Source organism: Spinacia oleracea, chromosome 4, assembly GCF_020520425.1.
Source record: "Spinacia oleracea cultivar Varoflay chromosome 4, BTI_SOV_V1, whole genome shotgun sequence".
Lineage (NCBI taxonomy): Eukaryota > Viridiplantae > Streptophyta > Magnoliopsida > Caryophyllales > Amaranthaceae > Spinacia > Spinacia oleracea.
In genome coordinates, this window is record NC_079490.1 from 173,668,281 (window position 1) to 173,692,181 (window position 23,901).

General features: G+C 37.0%; 3 protein-coding genes, 1 long non-coding RNA gene and 1 other non-coding gene across 7 annotated transcripts; 3 read left to right on the forward strand and 2 right to left on the reverse strand.

The window, feature by feature from the left end:
• The first annotated feature begins 581 nt into the window (after positions 1-581).
• LOC110799189 (ubiquinol oxidase, mitochondrial) lies at positions 582-4,848 on the forward strand. Its single transcript, XM_022004407.2, has 4 exons — positions 582-1,110; positions 2,535-2,663; positions 3,553-4,041; positions 4,522-4,848. The coding sequence occupies exons 1-4, from the start codon at positions 766-768 to the stop codon at positions 4,579-4,581; spliced, it is 1,023 nt and encodes a 340-aa protein (XP_021860099.2). The 5' UTR covers positions 582-765; the 3' UTR covers positions 4,582-4,848.
• A 262-nt stretch (positions 4,849-5,110) lies between these two features.
• LOC110799188 (copper-transporting ATPase PAA1, chloroplastic) lies at positions 5,111-13,038 on the reverse strand. Of its 3 annotated transcripts, none has more exons than XR_002536338.2 (9): positions 12,561-13,038; positions 12,417-12,470; positions 11,462-11,615; positions 9,359-9,433; positions 8,981-9,258; positions 7,663-7,893; positions 7,254-7,352; positions 5,399-7,137; positions 5,111-5,280 (listed from the first exon to the last, which is right to left on the reverse strand). XR_002536338.2 is itself a non-coding variant. In XM_022004404.2 (8 exons), exons 1-8 carry the CDS (start codon positions 12,957-12,959, stop codon positions 5,587-5,589), a joined length of 2,841 nt encoding a protein of 946 aa, XP_021860096.1. In that variant the 5' UTR covers positions 12,960-13,038; the 3' UTR covers positions 5,111-5,586. The 3 variants fall into 3 exon arrangements, 1 of the variants encoding a protein (XP_021860096.1); XR_002536337.2 differs by having other exon boundaries at positions 5,366-7,137; XM_022004404.2 differs by having other exon boundaries at positions 5,111-7,137.
• Positions 13,039-16,367: 3,329 nt separating this feature from the next.
• On the forward strand, positions 16,368-19,171 carry LOC110799197 (uncharacterized). The gene is made up of 2 exons (XM_022004418.2): positions 16,368-16,646; positions 18,005-19,171. The coding sequence occupies exon 2, from the start codon at positions 18,027-18,029 to the stop codon at positions 18,936-18,938; it is 912 nt and encodes a 303-aa protein (XP_021860110.1). The 5' UTR covers positions 16,368-16,646; positions 18,005-18,026; the 3' UTR covers positions 18,939-19,171.
• Positions 19,172-19,519: 348 nt separating this feature from the next.
• Positions 19,520-19,593, reverse strand: TRNAN-GUU (transfer RNA asparagine (anticodon GUU)). Its single transcript has one exon. It is a non-coding gene; the product is annotated as a tRNA-Asn (tRNA).
• A 1,520-nt stretch (positions 19,594-21,113) lies between these two features.
• LOC110799199 (uncharacterized) lies at positions 21,114-23,568 on the forward strand. Its single transcript, XR_002536339.2, has 3 exons — positions 21,114-21,790; positions 22,107-22,181; positions 22,780-23,568. It is a non-coding gene; the product is annotated as an uncharacterized lncRNA (long non-coding RNA).
• Positions 23,569-23,901: the final 333 nt, after the last annotated feature.

Sequence of the window (23,901 nt, forward strand, 5' to 3'; positions counted from 1 at the left end):
TTTTAACTTATTTATGTTTTTTAATATTTAATAACATTATCGATAATATTTTTTTTTTTGTTTTTCTGTTGTATTTTTCACACGATGTTCTTTTTGAAAAATAATTGTTCTTTTTATAGTTTATCAGGAGAGAGAATATATTATTTTCATTTTTGTATATTTTCTTTAGTTTTTTAGCATTAGTGTTCTTTTCAGGTTTTAGTTAATGTTCTTTTCGTTTACTTTATTATGTTCTTTCTGTTTAGTTTATTATGTTCTTTTTCGTTTTCTTTTAATGTTTTTGCGTTTTGGTGCAGGTAGATCTACGTGCAAGCCCCTGCACCATCCGCGCGTTGCAACATTCAATTACCAGCAGCCCAGCAGGTAATTAAAAAAATCACATTTTACATACTTGACACGTGGTTTCCTACTTCCCACCAATTAGCGGATGTAAAAAAAGACCGTACAATTTGCCGAATTCCAGTAAGCTTGGAGCGGAAGAAAAGGGTAGTCACCCGTAAATTATTTCATACCTGAGGCTCTTTTCGTCTTTTTGTCAAAGCGGCTATACTTTTCAACTGCCACGCTGGCGTCATTACAACCATTTTGGGCGTTTTCGTTCTCTTCTTTTATTTTTTATTCCCATCACACCCTTGACCCTGTTGTAAAGATAAAACCACTTTTTTCACTCCAACATTTCTGCATATCTCGGATAAAAAGAAAGTCAAACAAAGCACAAACTCGTCAGCACAACTCGCTGAGTCGACTCACCTAGTCACCGAGAAGATGAATCGCCTGGTGACGAACTCGTCCATGTTGATGATGATCAGAGCATCCTCTTCGGCGCTTTCTCACTCCTCCGTTAATGGAAGCCGTCGTATTCTCATCGGCGGTGGTTTTATTTCGCCGGAGGTTCAGCGTTGGAGCTTCGCGACGCCAGAGTGGCGCCGGAGTATGTCGTCATCGCCGACGCCGTCGAAGGAGAAAGCGGTTGAGGAGAGAGAAAATACGAAGGTAGATAAGATGGAGAAGAAGAAGGATGATCTTCCGTTGGTTTCTAGCTACTGGTCGGTTCCCAGGCATGAAATTACGAAGGAGGATGGTAGCAAATGGGCGTGGAATTGTTTTATGGTAATAATTTTGTTTAATACTCCATTTTTTTGCCTAGGTTTTGGTTTTCTGATGTTCATCTTCTCAAATGTTCATGCTAAAACCGTATAATGTTGCTGTTTGTATGATTATTACCAAACGGAAATTTAGACCGTTTGAAAACTTGCTAATTAGAGAAATCTTCCATCATCTTCAATCATTTGGTTTGCAGGAGGATTTTCGAGGAAATTTCTTGCGAAAAACTGTTTGTTTGATGTGTGAACTTGAACATATGCTTAATCATGATGCTTAAGATCAGCAGCATATCATTTCTCCCTGCTTTTGTATGTATGCGTGTTGTGTGGTTAATTGAGGCGTTAGTAGGACTGCTTCATTCTGTAATTTGTAGGATTAACGAAATTTACAGATAAACTGGATGTGATCACAAGATTTGCTAGAATAGGAACTTATAATATGCATTTTTATATTTTGATTATCTTAATTCAGTTGTGTTAGTCAAGATTTGGGATCGAATCTCATATGCGTCACTTCCCTATGTGGCTGAATGTCTGGAATTTTTTGATCGTGGGGGATTATGAATAGTTACAGGTGTCTATATCAGTAGAAGAGAGAGATACTATATTATAAATAAAATTAAGGCAAGGGTTGATGGTATTGTGCAGTTGGAGAAATGTAAATGGCTTGGTTGGATCATCAGCATTGGGAATGACAGATTGATTCATGTTGGGAGAGAAGAAAGAGATGGAACAAAAAATTAGTGGATTAGAGGCTTGATACCATACAGAATTAGAGAACGCTCGATGTTCTCAATAATTATGAGCTTACCCTTAAGGTTTACAAAGGTTGACCTAATTCAATATACGACTATAAGTTAAAGACTTAACAAATACTCCGTATATAGAGACTAACAATGTGTTTGGGAACTCTAGTTTAATGAGAAAAAGTGTATAAAAGTGTTTTATTTTCTACACTTTTTCCCTGAAAAGTGATGGAATAACTGTGAAAATTTGTGGAAAACAAAATTAAAGAAGTGAAAAATATGTGATATTTCAATTTCCCCAACTTTCCGTGATAATTAGCCAAATAAATTAAAATTTAGAGATTTCTACATATTTCTTCAGATTTACTTTTGTACAGATTTCCATAGTTTTACTTTTCCTCACATTTCCAAGTTAACTTGGTTCCCAAACACAGTGTAAGCAATGATAGAGTAAAGATAAGTAACAGTGCATGGCTTTTGTCCTAGGTTGTTACAACAAACACATTATCATATACATTAATCTTCAAAATCATAGTGTGTCCAAGTGGCAAGTCATGTTATCTTCAACCTGTTTGATGGTCTAATTTCTTATACTGTACTGTATTAAGTATTCCTCCAAAATGTAGGTGATTTGCAAGTTGTTAGATTGTGTATTTTTGTAACGAATTTTCGAACTTGTGTGCAGCCATGGGAGACTTATGAGGCAGACTTGTCAATTGATCTGAAAAAACATCATGTACCAAAGACATTTGTGGACAAAGTTGCCTTCAGGACAGTGAAACTCCTGAGAATTCCTACTGATATTTTCTTCAAGGTACGTAACATTAGTGGCTTACAGTATTATGTCATGTAGAAAGATAGTACATGTCGTTTTAAAACTTGTTGTCTATTGGAAAGGGAAGAGGGATTGCAATTCCTAGTGGCAGTGGTCCAGATACATAGTTCCTTAATCCAAGCAACTGAGCAAGGAATGAATATTGCTATACCGATGGATGATTATTGTTCTAATATATGTAAAAAGTAGATGGAAAATGTTTTGCAGTACACTGTGAGTCTGTGATGATCTAATGTGTGTACTAATTGGCAGAAATGTGACTTGGCAAAATAAATGAAGGAGTGCAGGATAATTTGCCATTTTCTTAATCTAGAGTATTTTAAATGTGTTTCGTATCTGAAGGTTTGATTTGTAACTACTCAGCGCTTAGGTTTCTTGGTCATATTCGGTGATATATTTTTCTTGAGTATTTTAAATAGAGATTGGAATGATAAGAGGAGTGATGATTTTCTTTCCAAGTATAGAAGGAGGTAGGTCATTGAAGAAAGAAGGAAACTTCCCCTCTCTGATTTGACTTTCCATACAAGTGAAACTCAGTAAGATGGGTCAGATGAAGTCTGAAGACAAGCTCGCTTTAGGGATTTTCTGCTATTTTTAGCCTTCTCATTTTGAATGTTTTACTTGTATTTCTTCATTAATATTGGCTATTCTGCTCAAATAAGGTAAATAGGCATGATTGGTATTTCTGCAAAGAAAAAAAACATGTTGAGCTATTAGATCGAATACCACGGAAGTCAAAATTCACTTGAATGGTTCTATTTACTATCTGTCGTAGTTTGAAGAGTAAATGCATGCTACCATTGTTCCGTTATCTCAAGTTTTATACTACCTGACTGCCTCTGTTCTTTTTATTCTTGTTGAATCACAGAGGCGGTATGGTTGCCGTGCAATGATGCTTGAAACAGTGGCTGCTGTTCCTGGTATGGTTGGTGGGCTGCTTCTGCATTTAAGGTCTCTACGTAGGTTTGAGCAGAGTGGTGGATGGATCAAAGCATTGCTTGAAGAAGCTGAGAATGAGAGGATGCACCTGATGACACTGGTGGAGCTTGTACAGCCCAAATGGTACGAGAGGGCTTTGGTTCTTGCTGTGCAGGGAGTTTTCTTTAACTGCTATTTTGTACTCTATTTGGTTTCCCCTAAGCTGGCACACAGAGTGGTTGGTTACTTGGAGGAAGAGGCAATCCATTCATACACAGAGTTTCTCAAAGACATAGACAGTGGTGCGATTGAAAATGTGCGCGCTCCTGCTATTGCCATTGACTACTGGAGGCTACCAAAGGATGCCACTCTGAAGGATGTTATAACTGTTATCCGTGCTGATGAAGCTCACCATCGTGATGTCAACCACTTTGCCTCTGTTAGTACCTGAAATTTCTGCCTTTTTTTAATATGTCCTCCTGTATACATAAAGATGGTTGCAGCCCAGCCTGTGGCCTGACCCGTCCGGCACAAAAAACCCAGCCCAAACATGAAGTCATGGTCCATGGGGCAGGTCTGAGCTGCATTTTTTTGGAAAAGAATGGCAAAGCCCGGCACAACCGACCCAGCATGACAAACACGCTAAGCTTAGTAAAATTAGGCTTATGTCAACGGCCAGGGCTTGGGCAACATTTTGCATTTTTCTGCCCGACCTGGCCTGTCCTGATCCGTTACAAAGCGGGTTTGGGTGGGCTCGAGACGAAGCCCGGATCACATCCATCTTTAGTTACGTATACATGTAGATATCTACCATCGCCCTCCTCCGTCTGTCTTCTTGCCAGGCATGGCAGTTTGCTGTTACCATATGGTCATTTATATTGGTGTTGAACTGATAAAGTTTTACCTTGTGATCATGCAGGATGTCCATTTCCAGGGCAGGCAACTGAAAGAAGCACCAGCTCCTGTCGGTTATCATTAGATCGATCCATTTTGAACAGTCTGTGTTTTATTTTCACGTCTTCTAGGTTGGATATGCATATTGCTACGTATATAAGCTCCTGAAAGGTACAGGCGCATAAATCTTTGCAAAGCTTCTGAAATACTGTAAGAAGTGATTACTTATAGAATATTAAAATAGAAGAAGTCTCATTTTAATATGTTGGCAAGTTGATCTGTTTGTTTGTATGATACTCTTGCTACTCCTGTGATTTATACAAATACAGGCACGTCAATTCTTTTTTGAGTATCTTTTAAAGTCTCAACTTGGTAAAACTCACAGGAATTCAATTGCTGTTTCAGAAGATCTACCAGGAATTCAATTTAGTGTAACATTCCAACTTCCAAGTGAGATTTTTTTGGTTATGATGTACCTTTCCCTATCAGTAAATGTGAATTGAACGAGCTTATGTTCTAGAAACTGCATTCTTGACATTTATTATAAAGGAAAGCGTGCCATGCGTTGGTAAGATGCACCAAATTTTCTGCAACTATACTGAAAGCTGTATAACTAGCATGATTGAAGAAGGAACTTTATTATCTTTCGCAATTTATTCTTGGAGCATCATTCAAAATATACAGTATACCCACCAACTCCTTAGGTATAATGTGATTCATAGTAACAAATTGTTAATCACTGTGCCCACTGATTCAATAGACATCCATCTGATGGTTCTTTCAGCTGAAACGAGGCAAAGTAGAAAATTACTAATGGATGAAGGAGGTGAAAGGCATATCCAGAGGTCCACTTTATATAATGAAATTACCTATTTTACTGTGAATGAAACCCGCAGGCTTACCCAGCATCTCAAAGGATCAAAGCAATTCCACGGCTGATGACCGCAAGGTCTTCTTATCATGACATTACGGTAGTGTCCCTTACGGCCTTACATGACGAAGTGGTTGAAGTTATAAAACAATGGCAGAGGGATTGTCTTTCAAGTTCTTTTGTTTCTGGGAGGATTCATGTGACCAACTTCCCTTACCATCAAGACGCGTTTTTCAATCTAGAATCAGAGAACGGAGTTTCCAACTTCTCTTTCGGATCCACTAGAACTTCAAGAACAGATTGATCTTTACAGTTGGAAGAAAAATCTGATCCGTACATCTGTTTCGATGAAAATCTTATTCTGAGAAGCAACGAATTAGTCACGACCCCAATTGAGCTCAAACCCATTAGGGCACCGGCAATTGAAGGAGTGAGCATCACCCCTGTAGCAGGAAGCAACATCCCTGCAGCAATAGGGAGTCCAATAATGTTGTATCCAAACGCCCACCATAGGTTTTGTTTTATAGTTTTCATGGTCAATTTGCTGAGCTCCAACGCATCAAGTACTTGGGTAAGCTTGTTCCCCATAAGCACAATAGAAGATGCCTCACTTGCAGCTCCAACACCACCGCCCATGGCAACCCCAACGTGTGATGAAGCAAGGGCAGCAGCATCATTGATTCCATCTCCAACCATTGCCACAATTTTCTTATCATTCTGGAGTTGACTGATGAAGTTCTTCTTTTGATCGGGCTTAACTCCAGAGAAGACCTTGTCCTTAGGGATACCGACAATAGAGGCAACATGTTCCGCAGTTTGTCTTTTATCACCTGATAGCATGTAAACATCTATACCTTGCTTAACTAAAGATTGAACAACATTCTTGGCATCTTCTCTTATTTGATCTTCTATGTAAATAAGGCCAGCAAGATTTCCATCTACTCCAACGTAAACAACTGATTGACTATTGCTTTGATCCTCTAACCCTTGGAGCGGGTTTTTATCAACACCATGCCTTTGAAGCCACTCTAATGTCCCAACAGCAACCCTTCTATCCTCAATGGTTGCCACTGCACCAGACCCTGGCTCCTCCATGAAGGTACCATCAGCAGCTTTGAATGTCTGGCAACCAATAGATCGCGCAGCTTCCACTATAGCTTTTCCAACTGGATGGATAGTATTTGACTCGACACTAGCAGCTAGTTTCAATACCTCAGCCTCTGACAAGTGCATTGAGTTATTATCTGACAGTGAATTACTTAAACTTTCATTTTCATGAGTGACAACTTTCATCACAACAGGTTTCCCAATGGTCAAAGTCCCGGTCTTGTCAAACACAACGACATTGGCCAACGAAAATTTCTCCAAGACATCTCCACCTCGCAAGAGCAATCCCCTCTTCGCACCAAGTGAAGTTCCAACAAGCACAGCAGTGGGAGTTGCAAGACCAAGAGCACATGGACAAGCCACAACCAGAACACTGCAAGAGAGCTGAAGTGCGATTGAAACTGAACTCCCCCCTGATATGACAGATGGCAAAATGCGAGAGCCAAAAAGGGTCCAAAACATGAATGTAGCAGCAGACAATGCCATTACACCATAAGTGAACCGCCCAGCCACTTTGTCAGCCAAACGCTGAACAGGAGCTTCCCTACTTTGTGCTTCCTCCACTAAACGAACAATGTCACCCATTGTCGTTTCACCTCCAGACCTTTGAACTTCAATGGTAAGCGTCCCATTAAGGTTTATACTTCCAGCAGAAACTTCAGCCTGTAAAGGATTTATGGAAAACAAAATTAGGTCCTAGATTAGGGAGATCAAATAGCTTAAAAGAACACGGGAAAAAGATGAAAGTATCTGACATTATTATGAAGAAAAAGTCATACCCCAGGCAGTTTTGTCACCGGCAAAGGTTCTCCGGAAAAACTTGATTCGTCAACTGTACTCCTACCAGCCCTGACAATTCCATCAGCTGGCACACGGTCCTGAGCAGTGATAAATCACGTCAGAAGGTTCTGCAGAAAATCAGTCAATTGATAGGCTCTAGATTTTAACCTAGTTTCGTCTTTACAACTAAGCCACTACCTAGCCGATCTAGAATATACATGCAAATGGGAAACCGCCACGCAACAAACTAAAACGAATAAAATCCAAACATATGTATGGTGGAAAAAGCAACACAAATAAGGACGAGAACGATTACGAACATGATGATGATGATGATAAAAATGATTATTATTTGTCCCTTGTCATTTCAAATAATGAACAAGTCACTGTATAATACAGAATACTTACTCCTGGCAGCACCACGATCTTGTCCCCAACTGACAGGCTGCTACAAGGAACTTCAACAGTTGACACAGTATCTTCAGCAATATTGACCAACAGACGAGCCTTTGAGGGTAAAAGACTCAAAAGGCTGGTCATATCACTAGCAGCTTTAATTTTGGCCCTTTGTTCAAGATTTCTTCCAAGTAAGACAAAGGCTATCAACATTATCGGCTCCTCAAAAAATGCCTTCCATCCCTAGATGGAAAACATGACGTTAGTAACAGCACATGTGAAAATGAATCACACACGCGTAATTTAAAAATCCTGTGAGGCAATGTGTTATCAAACCATTGCATAAAAGAAGTGCATGACTTTGCAGAATATTTAAAAGCGTGCAACATAGTGCACATTTAAAACACTGCAGCAACCAAATTATGCTTTTATTCTCCATGGACTCAAGCAGTCAAGCTCACGGGGTTTTCGGAAACGTGCCCCTGATGTATCGTGAGACTGGAGTTCTTTTTATTCTTGTGCCTTGAACATGGGTGGACTTCTGATCCTAACCCCGCCCCCTCCCCCCTCTTTTGTATGTTCACTTTTGCTGTTTGTATGATTTTTGTTTTTCTTCTCAAAACAATATATATGCAGAGGAAATTGCATAAAGTAAGCAAACTGTGTTGGAATATTCAAAAAATAATCAAGTATACAACTCATTGATGCATAACAGCAGAAATAAAAGAAACATAGAAGTTCAGATCCGTAAAAGATAGAAGTGAAGCACATATTTTCACCATCGCTAAGAATTCAAAGTGCAGTCCAATCTTCTATCTTACCCTATCATTAGTTTTATCTTCAAAAGTCCTATCTTTTATCAGACTACAGTTCAAAACCCCTTCTATATTTCTCTATCCCTACAATTACCATAAAAAACCTACCATCAAAATGCACAAAGTGTTGATTGACAGCACTAAGCAGCCATAGTGTTCTAGCCTTCTAGGAACATGTGCTACCACCACCAGCCCACTAAAATTAGCAACTCATAGCAGAATTCACAGAAAGTTTACAGCAAAAAAGAGTTTGATAAAGAGCAACTAAAAGTACTAGCTATAGCTAGCAAACTATTTGATGTTTTGAGTTCCAAAGGAGTCCTGCTAGCCGAAAAGGAGTAAATCAAACCAATGATTAACAGGTTTATCTTAGGCTCAGTCAACAAGAGGTCTTGTCCACCAGGAATATCCAAACTAAACATGACAATATTGAGGCTAAAATAATATGTACTTATATCAATAAATGATAAAGTCCCGATCTCATATTGTTGGAAGCACAGATTTTCAAGTTTTACCAATTTCGGGATAAAAGCAGCCAACGAGCTAACAGTAAATGATGATATAGCCCCAAGTCCAACTAACGTGTTCATGTTGGGGGCACCTCTGAAGAAACTCTTCAGACCATCAACAATTAGTTGCCGTCCAGGTCCAAGTAATGTGAATAGAGACAATGATAAATGGAAGCCTGTTGAGTGAAACACATGGATCCATGAAGCTTTTGCCCAGATGAAATGAGACAGGTGACCAAACATACACACAGCACATAAAGCCCAAGATACTGCAAGGTCGCGACCTGTATAAAAATTTGTCAGTAGTCGCACTTTAAAATATTGAATTGTTAAAGAGAAAAAAGAAGGTTAAAATATGTAAGCAGCACAATGAGAGATACCTACCACTTTCTTTCAGTTTGTTGCGCTTTTGATCCATCTTCCTCTCAAAAACTTGAAACACATTTTCCCTTCCAAGATCTGCAGATAAATAATGGAAATGACTCATGAAGACCAATACATCTTATGAGAAACTATCTTTCCCAAGAAACATGGCAGAAACCTGTTTTAAACCTGTTTTGCATATTTGCAATAGGATATGGTTGATAAAGAAAAGGTCAACAGAAGAGGCACATGCCAGAGCCACTGAAGAAGCTCCAAACAAATAAAATTATCTAGCATCTCCGTAATAAGCTAAAAGTAAATTAGATGAACGGGAAAATAATTGGTGGACTTCTTTGGTAGGCAAAGTAGCTAATACAATATCCTGTTAGAAATAATCAACATCATATATATAGAAGCCAATATCCTCTTCACCTTGTTAAAAAAAAAAAAGATTCCTCTTCACCTTGTTAAAAAAAAAAAGAATCCTCTTCACAATGCTCAAACTGTTTCAATATAAATCTACTAAAAGGGAAAAGGTATACAATTGCCTCATCGGCTCAGCCTACTCCGATCAGTACCATGGTGTTTTACACATCATACAATAGAAATTTTCAGACAATGGAAATCCTTGGTTTCCTACAATTATCAGGAAAAAAAAGTACAGCTAAAATGTTCAGAAACAATTATCCAAACTCAATGCGCTCGCGTGACGAACTGGCGCCCCTCTACCCAATGCACCACTAGTAGCCGCAACATATACCTATTGACACAAAAATAGTTTACACCATTCACTTCTAAAAAGGACAGCAATATAGCTCAAAATAAGAACTTGACTTGGAAGTGAAACCCAATCAACTACATACCATTTAAGCTAGCTCCTTAAAAGAATTTTTGGTATTTCCTATTTATGGAGTCTCTCCTTCCTTGTCCCCCTGACCTGCCAATTCAGAACCAAGCTTGAAATGAATCATTAAAACTAAATATTACACTCTTTTGTTAGGCGAAGGCATTTAAAAGCCTGTTTCGTTGTCAACTAGTCGTGTAAAGCTACAAAGTCTCAATCACTAAACATGATTTCGACTCTCTGTTTAAATATTGGGTCTAACATTTAATTCCACATCTTTATATGGAGTATTTGTCAAACTAACCACATCTGAAAATGATTTTAACACATTTATCACCATCAAAAATATCTCCATGTTCCCAGGAGCTCCAAGTGAGATTTTCAACCCAAAACAATTGACTTAATCTCCTGTTACTATAAGGGGTGAATTATTGTTATTATATACCTAACTTCATACAACCTCTGGTTTTTTGTTCTACTCACTCCCGTCTATGGGTTTTTTTACCTACTCACTTTACTTTTTTCAACTTTTGGAAAACCCCCTTTACCATCTTCCCCACAATATTTGTAACAGAAGTATAGAACCGAATCAATAAAAGTTAACAGGTCTTCTCAAAAAAAAAAAAAAACAGGGTAGAAAATTTTGTAAATGAGGACTACACGTGATGCAAGACCATCAAGAGCCATGCAGAAAAGCTATTAAACAAACAAGTTCTACACAACAAAATAAATGCATCACTTTTAATTCAGTTTTCGAGGAGGCAAAGATGGCACTCCATATCGAATGAAAAGATCAGCAAATGTAAAGCACAATAAAACAAATAAATAATCCCTCCTGGTTACTGGATTCAGTGAAGGATAGAAAATTGACGGAGTAACATTAACGGTATCAGCTTCCTAATACCCAGCAGGCTAGCACTACCTTGGTTCTTCATGATGGTAAAAAAAAAATCCTTGAATGTTGATTTAGATGTGAGACCCAAATTGAAGGAGGACTGATTTATTTTTGTTAAGCAACAGTTAGTAGCACAAGAAACTACAACATCAAACTTTTCAGATTGCATGATCTTAGTTGTCTATGATTTTAACCTTCACAGCCTCCAAATCACTTGAATCTATATTTAACGTGTTCCGTTGAAAAAACACTACATCCCTTGCTCTTCAAAGAAAGCTTTTTGCACAAAAAACAACTTGGATAAAAACATGGACCAGAAGAACAAAAAGTAATCATTATCTATATGATCCCAACACACGCCTTTACGGGATAAAAGGGAACCAACCTCGAAGGTTAGAATCAAATCCACAGTTCGTCAAATGTTTAGCAAGCATCTCTCCTAACTCTTTTTGCCAATTCGGCACATCCTTGGCACCCGATACAGGCCAGACAATTGCAGTCTCCGTTGCAAGGTTGACACTTGCAGAAGAAACCTGAGACTGTTACTCACAACAGCAGTAAATGAACAAAATTAATTTCTACACCTTAAACAACACCCATAATGGCTATAAAAAGAAACTAGAAAGAAACAAGTTCGAGGCATGCTCGACAATATCATGCATGGTCAAAGACAAAACCAAAGAGGTAAAATCCAGATCACGAAGTTCACTTTTGTTTATCCATTAAAGTGAATAATGTCCTTGAAAATGGTTTAGTGAATTTCTTCTTTTTGGCCGCAAGACTAGCTTCACTTCTACAAGAAGGAAGTAATCAGTTGGAACGGTTGAACCCTCCAAGTGTTACTGCGAGACTAACATATTTCCAAGAGCGCCTAAAAATCTTCCGGTGCCATAAAAACAATCTTCATAAGAAAAGCTCAAACTTCTATGCTCACATAGGACGACAATTATGTAGCTTTTTTGAAAATTGAGTGATGATTGATTATACCTATTCTTTTCTTGAGGCTTATGCCTCAAACGTTGTACAAAGGATTTTATCTCACAAAAATGCCTAAATCTGGACTATTTGGCAAAATCTGTTTAGCTTTCACTGTTTATCCATCTCTTTGGGACAGGACAAATGTAATTAACAATAAGCTAACAAAGTACTTCACAATTGGAGCTCCAGAATGAGCGATTGGTTAATCATTAGACAGAAACAAGCAAATATAATTAACAATAACTCAATAAGCTAACAAAATACTTATTAAGGTCAAAACATTTTAGATTCCTTTTACCAGAAATACAAACAAAAACAAGCAATATTTGGACTAATTCAGCCCCAGATGACGAAGCACTCACTTGATTTTCGAGTATTTTCTTCACTTTAGCAGCACAACCGCCACAAGTCATCCCCTAATATCCAAAATCAATAACAATTTAGCAAAAAATAACTAGGAATTTCAAATGCTATCAAAAAATCGTTATGAAAGAGAAAAATGTCACCGCAACGTCAAGTACGATTGCATCAGGCGAAAGCGATGAGACATCCTCAGCAGCAGCAGCCGCAACCTTCGAAACTCCACCTTCCGATCCATCACCTCCTCCGCCACCTCCGCCGTTGTTTCCTCCGCCAATTCCTCCGCCGCCACCAGCTGAAAACGAAGCCGAAGCACAGCGTACCGGAGAACAGAAACCTCGAGTTGAAATGGATTTCGAGACATCAATGGCGGCGGCGAGTCGGCGAGTGAGGATTCGGTTGGTTGTAGAGCGATTCAAGAGAGGATTAGAGGTGGAGAGGCGGCGTAAATGGAGGAGAGAGGAAATGGAAGGGTAGGTAGTGGATGATCTCAAAGTTTTTGAGAGGGTCAGTAGAGTAGATGCTGGTGAGAGAGTTGACTCCATTGTTGAGCGGAGAGAGAAAATGCAGTACAGAGGCCAGAGGGATTTGAAGTAGTTATGTGTTTGGTAATGGATTTAAATGGAAAGTCTAATTTATCCGGCAAGAATGTGTAGATCTCTTGGATTTGCTGACGTGTGAAGCGGGAAACACGTTTAAGGCAAGTTTTTATTCATACTCTTGCATTTCGGGTGGTTAGTTTGATTATTTTATCCGGGATTGTTCCTTGGTCTAAAATTAAACTAGCTTTGGAGCCCGTTCTTTAAAGTGTTAATTTAATTTATTGAGGGCTTGTGATTTTAGTTAGGGTATATGATTTATATAGTGATGATCAAATTTTTAAGTTGAAAAAATAAATAAATATATGGTAAATTAATATTAAGTGTTAAAAGAAAGAGATGAAGTAGTAGAGGTTGAATATGAATTCAATGGTAAATTGATGTTGGATGAGGAAGATGAAGTGGAAGATGTGTTGAAGTTGTGAAATGATTCGTATAACAAACAACAACATGAAAAATCGAAAAAAAATGAAAAAATAAAAAATCCATGGATGAAAGAAGGAGGTGACACGTGTCATTTGACAAAAAAAAATCCATTGATGAAAGAAGTAGGTGACACGTGTCATCTAATCATGTATGGTTATCCTTTTTAAATACTAGGTATAGATAGATTGGATTCCACTTGTTTTGACGGAAACAATTATCTTAAAATGATTTTTTTTTTTTTGTTTTATTGTTAAGGAGTGTAAGTAAGGAATTTTTTTTACTAGAAAAATACTCCGTCAAAAATTACAATAAATAAAGGATGTGTTATGAAAGTAGGGAGAAAGGGGGAGAGAGGAAGAGAGAAACTAACTGTTATGATGTAACACCCCGACTTCTAAATACCTTTAATTAGGTTAATTATCTTTAATTAGCAGCGGAAACCCTAACTTAATCGGAGCGTCACATGTTGTATCATAAAGACATATATGATCAAAGTGAATAGAGCTCACATGATTGCTAACAAATGTCGAAGGGAAGGGGTTGCTTTTAGTATTAGGATTTAATTATGTCCTTATTTGCCAGTGTCCAAAAAGAAAAAACCCACAGTGTTGCATCTTCCTGATTGTTCACTGCCCTGGGAATCAACTGTATCTCGAAGCTCTCTAGCTATGCAACTGCATCTTTCATGAGTGCCAAATATTTTTGCATTGATGGTTCTCGGGCTTCATATTCTCTTTTTTACTGGCTGAAAACAAGTTGGGAGTCAGTCTTTAGCACAATTTTCTCAGCATCTGTAGCTATACACATTTATATACCTGCGATGGTTGCTTCTTACCCTGCTTCGTTGTTTGAGGCTTTGAATTTAAACTTGATTGCCTCAAAGATGTTCCCTTTTGGAGAAGTCATGATTATCCCATCCCCAAAGCCAATGACTGTTACCGAACCATCCACTGCCATCGGCCAAGTACCAATAGGTTCTGCTCCCTCCTCTTAAGAAGTTTTTGTAATGAAATCTGTCAAAGTTATGTGCCTTTATAGTTGTTATGGGCTTGTAGTCCATGTGGCACTCAGACAGTTCAACTGCTCATTTGAGCAGTCTTCCAAAGGTGTTTAGCCTCTGCAATGACTTCTGCAGAGGTTGGTTTGTCAATACCTACACTTTATGTGAGTCAAAACATGGTTTCAATATTCTAGCAGCTATAATGATTGCAAATGCTAGTTTTTCTATCAAATGATATATTTGCTCTGCTTCGCTCAACACATGGCTAACGAAATGTGTTGATAAATCCATTATTTATTAAAGTTAGTGCTTGTTTAATATAGTTTTTTGGTTATAAGTTATGCATGATGAAAAGTAATTATATGTTTTAGAACTAAACTAGTTAGTGGCCCGTGCGATGCCCAGGAGTGTTGCATATAGTTTGATTATAAATTTCTTTATATATGCAGTTTGAGAATAATGTGAAATTTATTTATATATATTCAGTTTCAGAATAAAATTGGTTAACCAACAATTGGTGAATTGAATTTTTGAGTAATTTTATTTATTTGTGTAAAACTTTGTTTGTTGTACTACTTTACATATAACTTAAGAAATACATGTGTTAAGTAACAAATATTAAGTTACAAAGTCGAAATACATTTTAGAGTAAAAAAACACATTTAATTAGCTAAAATATAAGAAAGCGCATCGTTATTTTTTTCCTGTTAATTTCATGGTTTTATATTTAATCTAATAAATTTATAGAAAAGATATATGATTTGATTAGTAAATGAATAAAAATTAAGAAAAAATTGTTATCATAAATTGTTATCATAAATTGTTAATCAATATAGTTTTTTGCATTAAATTTTTTTATACATTCAAACGAACAATTTTTTTTAATAATTGTTTTAGAGTCATAACTTGTATTGTTGGCGTGATGGATAAAACTTTCAATTAAAATGTGAGAGGTTATGGGTTTAGGGATGGATATCAACATTTTTTTTTAATAGATTATATAACCTTTTTCTTTTGGCTAATTATTATGCATATTACTCTCTCCGTCCCTAAAATATTGTCCTGTTTCAATTTTTGGGGTCAAACTTTAACCGTAAATTCTCATTAGCCTATAACAAATAATATAGTCATATGAGGTCTTGTTAGATTCGTTTCAATGTATATTTTTGGAATATCAATTTTTTATGATTTTTACTCGTGTAATTAGAGATATTTACGTTTTAATTCATGTCTTGAAGACCGTGAAAAGTCAAATGGGGCTATCTTTAAAGGACAGATGAAATATTATGTGGTGAATTTTCAATGGTTAAAATTTTCACCCGAATATCACCCAATCCTCCCGGTTCACTCGCTGGTGATGGATTGACGGAATACAGATGATGAGTAAAGCAGTTGACGTTGTTGACAGATGGAGCGAATGGATGCGGGCGGTGCTCCACCCGATCCAAACCCCACCCGGCCATTTCCATATCTACAAGTGAATTACGAGAAATTCCGAGTTAATCTCAGTGATTGGAAAATTTTTCCAATCAAATGGCATTTTCGTAAATATTTGCCCGAAAACTGTAAGTGGTATAAAGTTAAGTGTTGACTGTATAGTTGCAGTTATTGACTGCATATTACTCGGTGTTGATTGTATAACACTTGTCGTTGACTGTATATTTTATGATTGCTGATGATTACTAAAATGCAATATTGTTTATTGGTAAGTGATGACTGTATATTTATAGTTGTAGATTGTTTATTAGTAGAAGCTTATTGTATATTGTGAGCTGTTGACTGTATATTATATAGTTGTTGATGGGTTATGAAAATACAATAATGACCGTACATGTGATCCACATTTGATGACATATCATTGTACTTTAACCCACATTTAATGGCATTTTCGTAATAAAATCATCAATTATTTACAAAAATGCCTAACTTTCCCATCAATGAAATTAACTCGAAAAGGCTCATGAATTACTGATGCAAAAGCGACTCGGCGATACGTTTATACCAAGTAGAGGCTAGGGGTGGTTATACGGAGTACCGGAGATCGAGCTCGGTGGGATCTGAGAAGGCACACAAGTCCGTAGTTCACGGGTTGGATCTCCATAGACCGTAGTTCTTCAAGCTTTTCTGCTCTAAAAATTCAAAATGAATTGAAGCTGAATAATGATATACCAGAACGCCCTCTTCTCTCTCTATCTTAGAATCAAAAGGTTTGATTTCAATCCCGATTTCATAGATTATGTCAATGCATTCCATTTATGTGTCTCTTGTTTACTGCCATTTGGAAAGAATTTATCTTTTGAACAAAATTTGGGTTGCTATTTCAATGCATACCACCTGTTTGATGAAATGCCGCTTTGAATATTTCAGCATTTTTGGGTTGCCTACATGCTTTGTAAATCCAATAGAATTCCTGAGAATTTTGGGTTTTTGAATCCAACAGAAATTAGTATGATGTAAATTTATGATCAGAATTATGACATGATTTGTTGACGACGGATTTTGTTTCAAAGGGAGGATTCATGAAGTGTACTAGTTTGCAGAAATATGTTATCAGTAGAATGTGCAGCTGGGTTCTTTAGTGCTAGCTCCTGTAGTAAAACTCTGGGCGTTTCTGTTTACTGAATTGATGGTAGATTGATAGGTGTTCCATGAAAATAATGTAGTAGACAGATGGACAGTCAAATGACTCAAATCATCTCGAGCTCGAATGCTCAATATAGCCCGGTTGGATCTTTTCATTCTGTCTGAGCTGGTCTGCAAATCCGTTTGCCTTTGCCATTAAAATTTTCGATAGCCTGATGATCGTTTTCCTATTGATAGACTCTACTACTTTAGAACCAAAGGTGGATACATTAAATGAGGGAATGCTACTCGCTTTCTTTCTTACTTACCACTTACCAGTTACCTCTTGTTCATATTTTTCTTATTGCTTCAATTAGATAATTTTGGGTCACAATTGTTTTTTAAAAAATATGACGGACAAGGCAAAACCACAAAAGGTGGTGTTGAAATAAGGACTAATGAAAAAGGGAAATCGAGAGAGACAGATTGTGAAATGAGAATTCCCTTCAAACTGCTGTCATTTTGAACCGAACCATATTTGAATGGATACACTGTGTGTTATTTGATGGATTTCCTTTTCTTTTGAGGAACTTAGTTGATTGATATTGTAGTCATTAGAATATGTGAGGATTATTTGGTAGCTTCTATTATTCCTAGTGGAGTGATGGACAGTTCTAGACTGAAGTAATTGAACGTGTTACGATCTAAAGAAAAAAAAAGTATTTGAACCTGTTTGTTGTCTGTTATGTAGTGGTGTTTCTTCTTCACAGCTATGTGATTATCACTTATTTGGTAGATTCTGTTATTCCTAGTGGAGCGATGGACACTTCTAGAATGAAATGAATGAAGTTATCTCATCTGACAAACTCAAGTAATTGAACATGTTACAATAAAAAAAAAGTAGTGATTGAACGTGTTTTTTTGTCATGTTGTGCCATTTCTTCTTCACATCTATTATCACTTGTTCACTAATGTATCTACCAATTGTGTTCATATGTTGTAGGTGCAATTAAGATTAAAATACAATGAGTGGTGTTATCAGATCTAGTACCCTAAAATCTGCCTTTTCATACTGTGTACAACAAGTAAGAAGCTATGACTACCACAATTACCTTTGTCTCCTGGAACTCCCCCCTGAGATGAGAAGAGCTGCTTTTGCCCTTCGTGCCTTCAATGTTGAAACAGCCAAAGCTATGGATGTCGCTTCTGATCCCAGGATTGGCCTAATGCGCCTTCTTTGGTGGCAGGATGCAATAGACAAAATCTACACCAATAAGCTGATTGAGCATCCAATAGCTCAATCTCTTTCATCCGTTGTATCACAGCATAAAATAAGCAAGGCCTGGCTTAAAAGATCAATTGAAGCTCGTATAAAAGATGCACAAAGGGAACCCGATGAAATCTTAAAGACTGTTGAAGAACTTGAAAAATATTCAGAGGACACACAGTCTACTATCTTGTATACAACATTGCAATTTGGAGGTATCAACTCCACTACAGCTGATCATGCCGCTTCTCATATTGGTAAAGCTGCTGGACTTGCCTTGCTGCTGAGGTCTTTACCATACCATGCTAGTCGTCAGAGACTGTTTGCTTATATCCCTTCTGAAGTTGCATCGAAACATGGTTTATTGATTGAGGAAGGGGGTCAGACTGGAATCAATGTAGACTCCCGTGAAGGGCTCTGTAATGCGGTCTTTGAGATGGCTTCAGTGGCAAATTCCCATCTCCAAAAGGCACGTCAATTGGCAAAAACAGTACCTTCTGAGGCTATTCCTGTGCTTCTCCCTGCTGTTCCAACTCAGATTCTTTTGGATTCTCTGCACCGAGTGGAATTTGATGTTTTTGATCCTAGGTTGCAGCGAGGTGTTTTGGGGATTCCTCCACTATGGTTTCAGCTAAAACTGAAATGGAATTCATGGAGGGGAACATATTGATTTTCACTATTTGTTGTAGCAACAATTGAAAAAATAAACATGCAAGCCTTTGTATTTAGAACTATTTTAAGCAGAGACGTTAGCAGGCCTATAACATTAGGCTTGCATGCAGGCATAGATAACAATATAACATTTGCCTTGCATAGTTGCATGCAGTGATGCAGGCATAGACAACACTTACAGCAATGTACTTGAGTTCAGAATGTCGAGTATGAGTTTTGATGTTTCTGTCATTTTGGAGTTGAGATTTACAAGAATGATGCAAAATTGTTGTGTATTTCCAGTAGGTTTTGGTTATCAGAGCATAATGATAACAATATAACATTAGGCTTGTATAGTTGCATGCAGTGATGTAGGCATAGACAACACTTACAGCAATGTACTTGAGTTTAGAATGTCGAGTACTTTGTATGAATTTTGATGTTTCTCTCATATTGGAGTTGGATGTACAAGAACAATGCAAAATTGTTGTGTATTTTCAGAGTTTATGGTTATCAAAGCATTGAAAGCATACTGATGGTTTGGTTCACTGTTTGAGAACAAAAATGCAGAGCCTTTAGAAAAGCACAAAAAGAAAGTCCCGCTAGAAGGAGGGGTCGAACCTCCGACCTTGTGGTTAACAGCCACACGCTCTAACCAACTGAGCTATTCCAGCTTCTTGCTATTTAAATGTTAACATAGAATTAAATATATTTAATTTTGCTATGGTTGACCAGTTGACCACACACATCCACACTCCATAGTCCATAGGTCCAAGCAGCCAAAAGTGGAGAATATTTTTCGATTAATTAGCATATCTTCAATACTCCTATAGTCCTATCTATTACTCCGTATGTTTTCTAACGTCTTTATACCACTCTTGTAGGCTTGTAGCTCCATCGTTGACGATCCAACATGAATTTGTTACGGCCATTCGGCCAAAAAGAGGCATGCACAGCAGGGGCGCTCATAGGGTTTCGTTGGACCCCCATTTTTTTGAAATAGGTCTGCACATTTTCAGATTGCAACAGTTACATAGCTGCTAGCTGGATACTATGGCCCTATATGCTATAGCGGCTATAGTATAGCCTATGAGTGCTATGATCACTTTTTTTTTTATGGAGTAATTTTTATAATGCAATCAACAGCTCATGAATTAGAAATAAAAAAGGTACTCACTAAACACTACTCGTATTAAGGTAACAATTAATTTCGTATTCCTATCCCCCCCAAAAATACAATTTCGTATTAAGGTCATTTCTCTCTTTCAATTTAAACGTCGGCGTCCAATATCCAAACACCGTGGCTGCATACCAGATTACCAACTAGCCTCAAAGTTATTGCGCGAGACCTCTTTCCCAAGTCAATTACGAGGACAACTTTATAATTTTTTATATGCTAATTTGTATTCCCTCTGTTTCAAAATAACATAGGACGCTTTGAGTTTTGAAACTATTCAAAATTTTCAACTTGACTATCATTTGTGATTCATAGGTAATGAAAAATATAGTCGCGTGAGGTCTTATTTGATTCGTATCGATATGTACTTTCAGAATATAAACCTTTTAAAATTTTACGAATATAAAAGTAGATATTATTGTCTAAACATTTACATTGACTAGCATAAAAAGGTAAGTTGTCTATATTATTTCAAAAGGAAGGTAATACAAGGTACTCTGTTTAGTTTTACATTAGGAACGAATTGTTGTTTTAGTTTTTCGAATGTGTATGCGACTTTTTTTTGTAACAAAGATCTGGTAATTTTTGGACCCCCAAATTATAAATCCTGGATCCGCCCCTAGTGCACAGGAGACGACTTGACATAAGGCGTAAAAGGATCAAGGATGTGGTCCGAGCATAGTATATGGGGAATGGCTTATGCTTCAAATTTTGTAAAATGGCATATAACTAAGTGGCTTGTGCCTTATGATTTAGATACAAGACACAAGCTGTAATACCCATATTTTTAAACTTGATTAATTATGCTAATTATTTTAATTAGCCTTTCTAATTAAGTTTTAATCTGATTAATGAATATTTTATTTTGAAAATTTTAAATGTCTTAATGATAAATATTATTTTCAGATTTTATGATTAATTAAGGAATTGTTTTAATTTTATTTAGATATTTGATTTTTTTCAGCAAAAAGGAGAATTAAAAATCTGAAAAATTCCTAATTACCAAAATGCCCTATTTGAGTCAAAAGACCAATAAACTTGCTATTGTTTTTCACCGTGTCACCTCCTCCATGAGAGTCAACCATGAGCTTTTGATGTGTCTTCACCATTTTTAATTAAACTTCTTGATTCATCAACCTACCTATAGAATTAAAGACCAAAGCTAGAGTAGCCTCTCTTAATCAGCAATTCTTATTCTCCAAATCTTCCATTTGTCAACACAATTAAGCTGAGTTGTTGAATTCATAGAGCACAAAGGCCTCTATAAATAGTTGTCAGTTCATCTCCAAATGCAATACAATTCAGATTGACCTTCAATTTCTAAACCACCATTAAAACCCTCTTCAACAAGATAAATTTCTGGAAAATTACCAAAACCACCACGGCACCACATTAACCACCACTGCCGCCCCATTCTGCCGGAAACCACCGCAACTGTCACTGGCGTTGCTGCCGGGATACCGCTTCCATCCAGCTTCGCTCAGGTATCCGACCACCTTACTCTGGTGAAGCCAACTAGTAGCCGCCACCTTCTCTTTTCTCTTTTCTCTTTTCTCTTTTCTCTTTTCCTTCGTGCGGCTCTTTGTTCCGTTGCTGGCGCTCCAAAAATGTCGGGGAGCAAGTTCCATTTGAAACTTTTTTTCTTTCAGCCCATTAACTAAGTGCTAAGAGTGGCCCAACTTCAATCTTTTTGGGTAAGCCTTTATTCAAGTTATATTGCCTAATCGAATTGGTTTACAAAGTTTAGTGTTTAATTAAAATCGTTTAAACCAATTTTACAAAGCTTTAGTGTTTAAATGAAGGTATAACTTTTATCCTTTTTGATTGCTACCGTGTTTTAGTTTATAAAACCTAAGCATGAAACTAGTATACATATTCCCTTTCTTTCTTAAAAAAAACTAAAATAAATAAATTATATAGTTCTTAATTAATATAAATATTTTCTATACATGTAATCATTATTATTAATTTTACTTATTAAGCTTGCTATATCTATTCTAATATAAAAAGAAGAAAAATCGGACTCGGAGCTCAGGAAGGACGATAAACAAGGCAAGAGAAAAAGTATAGTCAATCACAATAGAGGTAACGGCTATTGCTAGTACCCGCAAGTCCCTTTTAAATGAGATTATAAAATTACGAAGTTACATTTGATTTATTTAATCATTTTTATCGTGTTTTATGATTTGCGAGAAAGAAGCATGCTTTAAGTAAACTACTTCATATTTATGAGAACCATGAAACAATTATGTTTTATTGATCACCTGATCTCAAGAGTTATTTTACTTCAACTGAAGTACAGAGGTTGAGAATTATAAAACTCATTTAAACATGATAAATAAAAGTGAAAGACCTAGTTTTGTTGGCAGTATCAGTTCACAGGTTACAGTTCAAAGTTTACAGTTTCGGTCATGCATGTACCCAGGGGCACAGACCCACAGTTGAGCACAGGCTCTTATGGACACCGGTCCATCGTGGAAGACGTTCCACCAGTTTATACTTGCCAACAACTAGTATGTTAATAAAGAAAAGTTTACTAATAAACTAACATGATGTTCTATTAAATGTTTTATGATATTCTATTCTCCCTGTTTTAGTAACTAAAATGAGTTGAAATGATTTTTACGTTGCTAGAATAGTACGTTACTGAGTCTTCGGCTCACCGTTTTGTTTTATGTTTTAGGTGCCGACCGGGACGGCGGATGCGATTAGTGGCAAGGATTTCGTCTTATTAGGGCTCACCTAGTTTAAGCTTAATTTGTACTAAGTTCAAGTAAGAATTTTCTACTAAGTTATGTAAAGTCACTTTTGAATATTAATATAGAACATAGTTATATTAGTTTAATAGCCTTGTAATTCCCAAGAGGGAGTTATGGCGGTAATGTCCCGACCGAATTAAGGTAATTCCGCTGCTTAATTACTTGAGTTAGAGGTCGGGGCGTTACACAAGCCGCATATTATCAATTGTTAAAGTCCTCACTGCAGGATTGGCTCATCAATTTTCTTACCTATTTTTTCAACCAAGATGGGAAAGAGGAGACGCGGGTAGTCCAACTAGTCGCAACCTTGTGGGCTATTTAGATGCATAGAAATGAAATTATCTTTCGAGGCGTGAGTGCGAGTCCGGGTAGAATCCTTGACCTCGCACAGACACACGTCCAACAATTGCTACGAGCCTAGGAAGTTAAGGAAAGTCACATGGTGCAACAGCTCGACCCTCAACCAAGCATCAACCTCCACAGGATCACGTTATGGAGGTATGGTAAGTGCTCCAATTATTGCGGATATTCATAGCGAAGATGAAAAATTAGATTATGTGGTTTGCGTAAAAGTTAGTAGAGATATGGTAGTTAGGGCCCATAATCTTGCGCAGCAAGAGAGAAAGGGTCTGTAGTTCGTGTTTCGTTCTGTTAAGCTGTCAAAAAAAAAAAAATCAATTGCTAAAGTTATTATTTCCACCTTTGTGTGCTTGATTCAAGGTTTGACATGAGGTAGACACAATATATTGTGTTTGTGTCTATTTAAAGTTGGTTACATTGACAAGACAAATTTATACGGAATATAAAGGAAAGGTACACGCTGATCTATGACCCCCCCTATTTCAAGGATAAATCGATAGAGTAGCAAAATTACAAACTGATATAACAAGTTACGTGAGTACTCAATATTAAACTATTCCTCCAACATGATCTCTTTCATAAATTAGTTTTTACAATTTTCTTTTTTCATATGTTCAAACTAGTTTACACTAAAATTATGAAAAGACACCACTATTTTTCAATAGTATCCTTTTTCCAACCCAAAT

Coding starts and splice junctions, on each gene's coding strand:
- LOC110799197 (XM_022004418.2), top strand. CDS start 18,027: ATGAGTGGTGTTATCAGATCTAGTACCCTAAAATCTGCCTTTTCATAC.
- LOC110799188 (XM_022004404.2), bottom strand. CDS start 12,959: ATGGAGTCAACTCTCTCACCAGCATCTACTCTACTGACCCTCTCAAAA. Junction 9,259..9,358: donor CAACAAACTGAAAGAAAGTG/GTAGGTATCTCT, acceptor ATTTTTATACAG/GTCGCGACCTTGCAGTATCT. Junction 7,138..7,253: donor CGGTGACAAAACTGCCTGGG/GTATGACTTTTT, acceptor AATCCTTTACAG/GCTGAAGTTTCTGCTGGAAG.
- LOC110799189 (XM_022004407.2), top strand. CDS start 766: ATGAATCGCCTGGTGACGAACTCGTCCATGTTGATGATGATCAGAGCA. Junction 1,111..2,534: donor GGGCGTGGAATTGTTTTATG/GTAATAATTTTG, acceptor ACTTGTGTGCAG/CCATGGGAGACTTATGAGGC. Junction 2,664..3,552: donor CTACTGATATTTTCTTCAAG/GTACGTAACATT, acceptor GTTGAATCACAG/AGGCGGTATGGTTGCCGTGC.